This window comes from Canis lupus, chromosome 11 (genome assembly GCF_003254725.2).
Source record: "Canis lupus dingo isolate Sandy chromosome 11, ASM325472v2, whole genome shotgun sequence".
NCBI classification, from domain to species: domain Eukaryota; kingdom Metazoa; phylum Chordata; class Mammalia; order Carnivora; family Canidae; genus Canis; species Canis lupus.
In genome coordinates, this window is record NC_064253.1 from 19,954,314 (window position 1) to 19,964,573 (window position 10,260).

Genomic DNA, 10,260 nt, shown 5'->3' on the forward strand with positions numbered 1-10,260 from the left:
TTCTTCTTTCTCCTCATTTCTAACTTTCTCATTTTATTAATATTGTCAGTAGATCATTGATAACATAGTATTATACATAGAAATATATATTTTTTAATAATAATAAACAGGATAGAAAGGATTGCTCCTTCTCGTTGAAGGTTAAGTTTAACTATATTAACATGCTAACAACTTCCATGAAACTGTTGTAACAAATAGAAGTGGACAAAGGTCCCTGAATGCATAAATGATCTTGAATAACAGTAGAACAAAACAGAAAGCAATGTGTCACTCTCCATCTTTGCTCATGTCCAGTTATTAAGATATTTGAGGAGAAAGTGTTACTTGGGGAACTTATTTTTTTAGAGCAGCGGGGAGGGAAGGGGTAGAGGGGAAGGGAGAGAGAGAAGGTTTTTGTTTTTTTTTTTTAAGATTTTATTCATTTATTCACGAGAAACAGAGAGAAAGACAAAGACACAGGCAGAGGGAGAAGCAGGCTCTCTGCAGGGAGCCTGATACAGGACTCGATCCCAAGACTCCGGGATCACAACCTAGCCCAAGGCAGATGCTCAACCATGGAGCTACCAGGCATCCCAGAGAGAGAGAGAGAGAGAGAGAGAGAATCTTAAGCAGGCAGAGCCCAGCTCAGGGCTTGATCTCAAGATCCTGAGATCATGACCTGAGCTGAAATCATGAGTCAGAAGCTTAAGTGACTAAGTCATCCAGGTACCCCGGGAATATCTTTATATTCTAGAAACATTGCTATACAAGCAAAAGGACAACAAAAGCAGCTGTTAACAAAGTCTTACTTCCAAAAGCACCTCTATTTACCCTGGGTCTCTCTTCCAGATTACAACTTCTTGTCCATTGGTCTGGTGATGTTAGGAAAGTTTGGGATCACCTCCGCTTTCTCCATGCTGTATGTGTTCACTGCAGAGCTTTACCCCACCCTGGTCAGGAACATGGCTGTGGGGGTCACATCCATGGCCTCCAGAGTGGGCAGCATCATTGCTCCCTACTTTGTTTACCTCGGTGAGATGCATCTTGTCAATTTGTTCTTTTTTTTCAAATATAAAGGAATAGATTTTTCATTGTGAAAAATGCAAACAGCACAGAAAGTACTGGAAAAAGTACAAGTTCACCTCTTCTCTCTCGGCTCCCCAGATTGCAGCCCTAGAAGTAGCTAATATTAACACTTTGGTGAGTAGCCCTTCAGACATTTTGTTTTGAAAAAAAAAAAAAATATATATATATATATATATACACACACACAATAAAATTAAAAACATAAACAAAATTATATATATTGTTTCACAACTTTTTTAACTTAGCATTGTTTCAGAATATCTTTCCATATTAGTATATAGAGCTTTTATCTTCTTTTTAGTTAGTATATGTTCTTCCAATGCATGTATATACATAATTTGTTTAACTAGGTTCAGTGGATGGACATTTAGGCCATTTCCAGGTTTTTGTTATTACAAATAACACTACCATGAACATTCCTCTATACTCCTAAGACGCTTTGTTCATTTAATTATGTACACTTGGATGCATGGATCCTTGGAGCAATTTAATATTTTCATAGATATTGCCAAACTGGCCTCTAAATATTGTACTAATTTACAATCTGACTATCAATATATGAGAGTGCCTGTTTCTCCATATCCTCACTAGCAATGGGAATTATCCAATTTTTTAATCATTGGTAATCTGTTATCTGAAAAATAGATATTATAGTTGCTTTCATCTCTAATTCTTTAATTATATATAAGGTCGATCTTTTTTAAAAGATTATTTATTTGAGAGAGAGATTGAAACTGCATAAGCAAGTGCTCATGTGAGTTCAGGGGAAGGGCAGAGGGAGAGAATCTTCAGGCAGAAGTCCTGCTGAGTGCTGAGTCAGACTCAGGGCTCCATGTCAGGACCCTGAGATCATGACCTGAGCAGAAGTCAAGAGTCAGACCCTTAACCAACTGAGCCACCCAGGTGACCCTGATTTGTGAGAGCTCTTTCTGATTAAAAGAAACTAGTTCTCTGCATATATAAATATGTAAATATTTTTCCTAGTTCATCATTTATTTTTGACTTTATGATATTTTAGGAAATTTTAGTTTTTATATAGTTACATTTCTCAATCTGGAATAACACCACATAGGGCCTTCAGTGGGTTGCTCAATGGATGTAGGATCTGGCACTCCAAGCCTAAACTCCATAAGTACTCTGACAGTGAGAGATGTTAATACACCTCCTTATTCTTCCTATTTGTCTATTGGTTACTGGTTCAAACATGCACACAAATACTATATACGAATCCTTAGGAAAGGTACACCCTCATATTTGCAGAGAAAGTGAAACATTTTCTTATCTTAAACATACTGCATACGTTTACCCTGAACAACCCCTAGGAAAGCACATTATTATTATGAATGATGTCATTTACCCTTTGTATCTTCCTATACTTTCAAACTATGCTCACTTGGTCTAAGGGCAGACCATTGGTACATAAGAAATGGAGGAGTCTGACACAGAGCTTTTCTATTCCACAGTAGCTACTCCTGTTAGTGACAGAGATGCTTCAGAGAAACTTCAAGATTAACATTTTCTCTCAAATAAAATTCTTGGGTATGTTGTTCCTCTGTAATCTCTGTTTGCAGAAAGGAAGCAAGATGAGGATCTATTATTCTCCTGTGCAAGTAATGCCAGATAAGGAAGAGGTGGAATGGTTCTTACAATTACGTTACAAAACCAAGATACACAAATGTGCAAAAAGAAACCAAAGCCAGGTATAGGGCCCTCACTGTGCCTGACATTTAGTGATTGAAATTAGACTGAACATATTACTTAGTTTTTTTTTTTTAAGTCTCCTGGCTCTTTGGACCAGCTATCCATTGCGGCCTACTTACTGGTTCAGGCAAAAGCAAAGGTCACACCAGTCATCATGGCCAGACCTGTCCCTATGATATCCTTTTTCTCCTTATATCCTCTCATCTCTCATCTCCAATTACTTCCACCTTGAGAGGGAAAACTTGGTAGGCAAAGACTTCCATCAAAGGAACATCTGTCACACATGGTTAAATAGTGGTTTAGAGAATGCCAACTGGCATGAAAGACCTTTTGATAATGCAAAATCATGTAGGAAAATGATTATGGAAATCACAAAGGCAATGGCTTCTATCAAAAAGGAAACTGTGATATTTTGCATACCTTTTTCCTTCTGATAATGGTCAGGTTTAAAACTGCTCTCAAATACTGTTTGCCATCATTACAAAATGCTCCTTCCCAGGAGCATCTGGAGAATCCCTGTATCTAATTTTGATGTTCCTGTGCCTTACAGGTGCTTACAATAGAGTTCTGCCCTACATTGTCATGGGCAGCCTGACTGTCTTCATTGGAATCATCACCCTTTTTTTCCCTGAAAGTTTTGGAATGACTCTACCAGAGACCTTAGAGCAGATGCAGAAAGTCAAAGGGTAAGTGGAACTTTAAAAATTGATACCAAGGGATCCCTGGGTGGTGCAGCGGTTTAGCGCCTGCCTTTGGCCCAGGGCGTGATCCTGGAGACCCGGGATCGAATCCCACGTCGGGCTCCCGGTGCATGGAGCCTGCTTCTCCCTCTGCCTATGTCTCTGCCAGTCTCTCTCTCTCTCTGTGTGTGACTATCATAAATAAATAAAAAATTAAAAAAAAAAACTGATACCAAAATTCCTCAGAAGGAAGAAATATGCCAAGAATAGCCAGGAAATTTCTGAACAAGCAGAGTGGTGGTCAGTAGAAAGCAGTTCTATCAGATAATAAAGTATATTACTAAGCAAAAGTAATTAAAGGTAATTAAATACTAATGATAATGATGTAGGAACAGAAATAGAAATGGTGTAGGAATAGAATGGTGCAGAATAGAGTTCAAAATTAAATCCAAGAAAATATGAAACTCAGTCTATGCCAAAAAGTAGCAATTCAAAATCAGTAAGGAAAATTAAACTATTCAGTAAAAGGTGTTAGAGAATTCAGCCAGCCACATTGGATAAATAAAAAACTTGAATCCTACTTCAGAATAAATACATCAAGATAAATTGCAAAGTGATTAAAAATTGAGGCCTAAAACTGTAAAATCATAAATGTACCAGAAGAAAACATATATATTTTTGTAACATCAGAAAAGGCCTTTCTGAGCATGATATGAAAAGCAAAGAGACATAAAGGATAAGATTACTATGTCTGATTATGAAACTTTAGAAATTGTTGGCACAGCAAGAAAAGAAACCATAAATAAAAACAAAGGTCAGAAAGCCAGGGGAAAAATATTTATAACACACAATATACACATGGGGCTTATACAGCTCATGTACAGGACTCTCAGCAGTCAGTGGGAAAAAGACAGCTCGCTCAGCAGGAAAACTGGCAAAGGTCATCAACAAGCAGTGACAGGAAAGGAAATTTCAGTGGCAGGTATATACACATTTATACAGAAATATGAAATAAAACGATTCGATATCTTTTTTTGTTTGTACGAGTGTGTGTTTACCTATGAGATTATGTGATTTTTTTCTTCCTGATACCAGCCACTTCTGACACTAACTAGGTGTCCTATAATTTCATTCAATTCAAATGCTAACCACCAGAGTTTGCATCAGAATCCACAGGTTTAAGAGAGTCCCACAAGACTGGCATTCAGATGCCAGTGGTAAATATCAGGTCCTCAGTTATGCACACTTCTCTCCAACTTGGTTTCAAAGTCTGGTGTTTCCACAACCCCTGCCCCCCAACTCAAGTTCAGTAATTTATCAGAATGACTCACAGAACTCATATAGTCTTTCCTTACCGTTTCAGATTTATTATAAAGGATATATATGAACAGCCAGATGAAGAGGTACAAAGGGTAAGGTCCAGAAAGGTCCAGAGTACAGGAGCTTCTGTCCTTATACAGTTGGGGAGCACCACTATCCTGGCACATGGATGTGTTCACCAATTCAGAAGTTCTCTGAACCTCAGTAACCTTCAGTGTTCAGGGTTTTTTTTTGTTTTGTTTTGTTTTGTTTTTGTTTTTTAAGATTTTATTTATTTATTCATGAGAGACACGGAGAGAAAGGCAGAGACTAGGCAGAGGGAGAAGCAGGCTCCCCATGGGGGGGCCCAATGCAGGACTCGATCTCAAGATCTTGGGATCACGACCAACCTGAGCCAAAAGCAGACGCTCAACCACTGAGTTACCCAGGTACCCCTGTTCATGGAGTTTTATGGAGGTTTTTATCACATAGGTATGATCAATAACTAATTCAACCTTTAGCCCCTTGCCCCTCCTTGGATGTTGGGAGGTGTGGCTGAAAAGTTCCAGGCTTCTAATCAAGGTCTGGTCTTTCTGGTGACCAGCTTCCATCCTGAAGCTATCAAGAGGCCCTCCCCAAGAGTAGTTGTCTCATTAGAACAAAAGACGAGTGACAAAAATCAAATATCTTTCTATGATATCACAGATTGGCAAACAATTAAAGTCGAGTGGATTTGTAGAGGTTTAGATTCTAGAGTTGAACTGCCTGGCTTCAAAACCCAAATCTATTGCATAAATTTGGGGAAATGGCTTAATTTTCAGTAAACCTCAGGATTCACATTTATTATATGGGAATAGCTCATATGGCTATTGTGAGGTTATGTAAGATAATGTGTCTTTAGTGTGTGGCCATGAAGAACATAAATCTTTATATGAGTGGATTCTGATCCCTGACAGAACATATACAGCAAAATATGCCCCAAAAGTCGTTTTCTTCCAATGATATGACTATTTCAATACCAACTTTAGCTTGCTGAGAACTTCATATTTACCACTCTATCCTTTTCTCAGAGAAACTATAAAATTATAGAGTACAAAACTCTAGACTCCTAAGCTATTATCAGAATTATATTCATTGACTGGATAAATGTTTTTCAATGTCAGTCTGGCATTTTGGGGAGGAGAGTCTTGAATATTTAATTTTCTTCAGCACTTATTTTATTTTCAGGTTCAGATTTAGGAAAAGGACAAGAGATTCAGTGGAGAAAGAAGAAAATCCCAAAGTTCTGATAACTTCATTCTGATAAAGTTTCCACCTCACTTGGTGACCTGAAAACCACATGTATAAGACTCTATGAAGAAACCAAAGCCTTTCCTGAGGAATTGGACCAACGCTAATGATTAACACTAAGATAGCTTTGCTATTGAGAAATGCCTGTCATAGAGCACACTCTGGGCCACTCTTCCAATAATCTTCTTATTTTAAAAACCACATCATTTCTAGAGAGTCCACCTTCCTAATGAATTTGATGACATGGGTTCAGAAGATTTTTTGAAAACGTGTTGGGCAAAGACTGGTAAATCCATACAAAGATAAATTTGTATCTCATTACCAAACATACAAATACTATTCAAATAAAAAGAATGTCATTGCATTAACACAACTGTCAGGTGACAACAGTATGTGTGTGTGTGTGTGTGTGTGTGTGTAAGGGAAACTGCACATTCAAAATTATAGTAGTTTTTGAAGTGAACTTATATGCTGCCATAACTAAATGATGATTATAGGCAGTATTTCTATCCACAAAATTTTATACAAACTTTTGAAGGGAATTGATGGCAGATTTTTTAAAAAGATTTTATTTATTTATTCATGAGAGACACACAGAGAGAGGCAGGGACATAGGCAGAGGGAGAAGCAGGCTCCCTCTGGGGAGCCTGATGTGGGACTCAATCCCAGGACCCTGGGATCACACCCTGAGCCAAAGGCAGATGCAGCAACCACTGAGCCACCCAGGTACCCCGATGGCAGATATTAATAGTGTTTTACAAGTGAAATGCAGCAAGTGATCAAGTAGCCTGGCTCATATGACCTGTTGGCCTCTGAGAAGGGAACCAAGACAGCTCCCTACTACAATTTCAGTGGCTATAAACTCATGGCCTTTTTAATGGTCCACATTAGTTGTGAGTTTTTTGAGCACGTGTTTAAACTTTGTTTCTTTAGAGTGACTGAAGAGGTATTTTGCTGGTAAACAGACAATCAGGAAAGCCACAAACCAGTTAGATGGGTAAAATGGTCTGTGTGCCCGGCACTAAGAGCTCTCAGCCCCCAGGAAGAAGGCCATCCAAGCTAACAATCTTAAAACAGTTCTTTCCATTAATAGATTCCTTCCTAAGCAGAGTATGCAGCTGCTAGCCTCTCCATCCAGGAGTGCATCTGGTGGCAGTTCCACAAATGAGTGGGGGCGGGGGGGTGGTAGGTAATAAATGCCACTACTGGGGAAATGTATTCTCCCAAGCACAGGAGATAAATGTCAGGTCTCAGTCTCAGCACGTTGCAGGCATGCTGAGATGACAGCAGAGCAAGAGGTTACTCTCAGAGACTGGGACAGCATGCTCTTGTTGAAAGTGGCTTCTCTGACAGCAACTCAGTGGTAAGCTCCTGACCCTTTAACATACCCAAAAATAAAAATCCTAAAAATAATTATGCCCAAATGTAAATGTTCACTATCTCTTAGAGGAAACTTGGATGTAACATTTTTTGACAAATAGTCCTTAATTTTTCAAGTTCTTTATCTTGAACTATTCTGATTAACCCCCAATTTTTTCCTCTGTTGCCCTATTTCTAACACAGATTTTATATCCTACTGACATACTGAGCCTACCTTTTGAGCATTACTTTAAAATCCACTAGAATATCCTAGAATAGTTTATGTTTTGTCACCAGAGACACAGGTGCATAGCTTCATCCACCCAGTGCTTTTACCTCCCCCGTGGATGCAGCCAGTCTGCATCACCTTTCAACCTGCTTTGCTGAGCACTAAGTAGCCTGTCCCACAGAGAGCAGGTCACGCCGCCTCCCAAGAAGCTCTTCTTAACTTCCTTCCCACCAGCAATGGCTGTTTCCTCCTCTGTGCTCTGTTACCTTCGTTGAGTTGGGGACTCTTGTCTGGTTGCCCTACCCCCCAGCCTCTGGGAGGCTAGGGACTTACCTTATTTCTCTTTTTATCCTCTATAGAACTGTTTATCATAGTGTTTTCTTGCATTTAAGAAGCATCGATAAATTTTTCTTTTAGTTAAGAAACTTTATAACTTTAGTTTGCTGGAAATGTTTGTTTGATACAGAGACATTAAAGTTTTTAAATACCTATATACACAATGCCCTCAAAGCTTTCTCTAAATAGAAAAAGTAAGGATGTGATGATTACCTTTTATTGCTGTTTGTACAGGTGCTTTATATTTTAAAATAGTAAGAGACAACTTTTTAAAATCTGTTTCTGTAAAGGCAACAAGTACACAGATGATCATCTCTTTAGTAGTTCAAAGACCAAGTAGATCAACACATGCCAAAATAGTATTTGGTTAAATTCAAGATTCATTCTTGATTTTTTTAAATGATTTTATTTATTTATTCATGAGAGACACTGAGGGAGGGGCAGAGACAGGCAGAGGGAGAAGCAGGCTCCCTGCAGGGAGCCCCTGATGTGGATCCTGGAACTCCAGGCTCAAGCCCTGAGCCAAAGGCAGATGCTCAACCCAGGTGTTCCTACATTCCTGATTTTTATTTTTATTTTTTTATTTTAATTTTTTATATATATTTATTTTTTATTGGTGTTCGATTTGCCAACATATGGAATAACACCCAGTGCTCATCCCGTCAAGTGCCCACCTCAGTGCCCGTCACCCAGTCACCCCCACCCCCTGCCCACCCCCCCTTCATTCCTGATTTTTAAAAACTACATTTAAAGTTAGGTCTACAAGGCAACATCCTGCACTCGCTTGTGAGCAGCAATTTCAGACTGGCAGCCAATCTGACATTGCATATTTCAGAATCTAGTGTCTACCTGGATTCTGTTAGCTTCTGAACCAATCTCTCCTCCTTGGTTCTGCTCCTTCTCTGCCTTGAGTCTATCTGTAGCACAGCAGCCTGAATTATCTAAATGAGATCATGTCACTTTTCCACTCAAAACCTTCCAATGGCATCCCATCTCAGGTGTGCTTTTTCCCCCCCTTTACGGTCTCACAGCACATACTTTTATTTATATGAGTTACATTCCACTTCAGTCAGGTTTTTAAAAAAGTCAAAGTCTTTACAAGAGTCTATACATAGGATGATCACATGTCCCAGTTTTCCTAGGATAGTCACAGTTTCTGTCTATAAGCCAAGGGCGATAATGAATCGCCCCTCCCCCACAATCTTTCACTCTAAAAATGTCCCAGTTTGGATGACGAGTTATATAGGCTCATCAATTATAGGGTATTACCCATGTGTCCCCACTCTATGTCTTTGCCCAGTAAACACTTACCTGACCACCCTATGTCTTTGCTTAATAAACACTTACCTGACCACCCAGCTTTAAATCGTATCTTGTTCTCTCTGTCCTAAACTCACCTGTCTCTGGTTCATTTTTCTCCATAGTTCTTATTACCCTCTAATATCCTAACTAATTTACCTCTTCATTTTTTTTTTAATGTCCTGCTTTCTCATGGAATTTCCATGAGGAGCACTTCTGTATCCCCAGAGGTTAGAACAGTGCTTGGCACATAGTCAATATTTAATAAATATTTGTTTAAAAATGAATAAGTACATTAAAATCATTATTATATTGGCAAAAGTAATTATTAGTTTTCAAACAAGAAAGCATTGGCAAATAGGGTGGCTCAATTGGTTAAGTGTCCAAGTCTTTCTTTTTTTTGTTTTTTAAATTTATTTATCTTAGAGAGAGAGCATGTGCACAAGTGGGGGGAAGGACAGAGGGAGAGAATCTTCAAACAGACTCCCCCTGAGCAGGGAGCCTGACATGGGGCTCAATCTCATGACCCATGAGATCATGACCTGAGCTGAAAGCAGGTGTCGAAAGCTTAACTGACTGAGCCACCCAGCTGCCCTAAACATTCGACTCTTGATCTCAGGTCAGGTCTCGGCAATCTTAGGGTTATAAATTCAAGCCCTGAGTTGGAGCATACTTTAAAAAAAAAAAAAAGGTTCTGCTTACAAGCAACTGAAAGAATAATAATTGAAGTGACAATGTGATGCCATTTTCCATTTAACACATTAGCAAAGATTTAAAAATGATGATATTTAACAATAATGAGAGTATGATGAGATACACTTTCACATTCTTCTGGTGGGAGTGTAAACTGGATTATTTTTTCTGGAAAAGAAATTGGCAATTGGCAAAATGTTTCCAGAGCCTTAAAATGCTTAGAATTTTTTTTTTTTAAAGGGAGAGACAACGTGCACATGGGAGTGGGAGTGGGAGTGGGGGTGGAGTAAGGAGGAGGGGGAGAAGGAG

At 38.9% G+C, this 10,260-nt stretch overlaps 1 protein-coding gene across 5 annotated transcripts in view; it reads left to right on the forward strand.

The window, feature by feature from the left end:
• The window catches only part of LOC112649880 (solute carrier family 22 member 4), a 44,585-nt gene extending 38,177 nt beyond the window's left edge, over positions 1–6,408 (forward strand). For 4 of the 5 annotated variants that reach the window (XM_025432398.3, XM_025432397.3, XM_025432399.2 and 1 more), the window contains 3 exons: positions 829–1,011; positions 3,317–3,452; positions 5,973–6,408. In XM_025432398.3, the coding sequence (XP_025288183.1) occupies positions 829–1,011; positions 3,317–3,452; positions 5,973–6,048 (395 nt within the window). In that variant the 3' untranslated portion in view covers positions 6,049–6,408. Of the gene's footprint in view, positions 1–828; positions 1,012–1,056; positions 1,180–3,316; positions 3,456–5,972 lie in introns of those variants that run through there. The other variant, XR_003129759.3, reaches the window with a different exon arrangement.
• Positions 6,409–10,260: the final 3,852 nt, after the last annotated feature.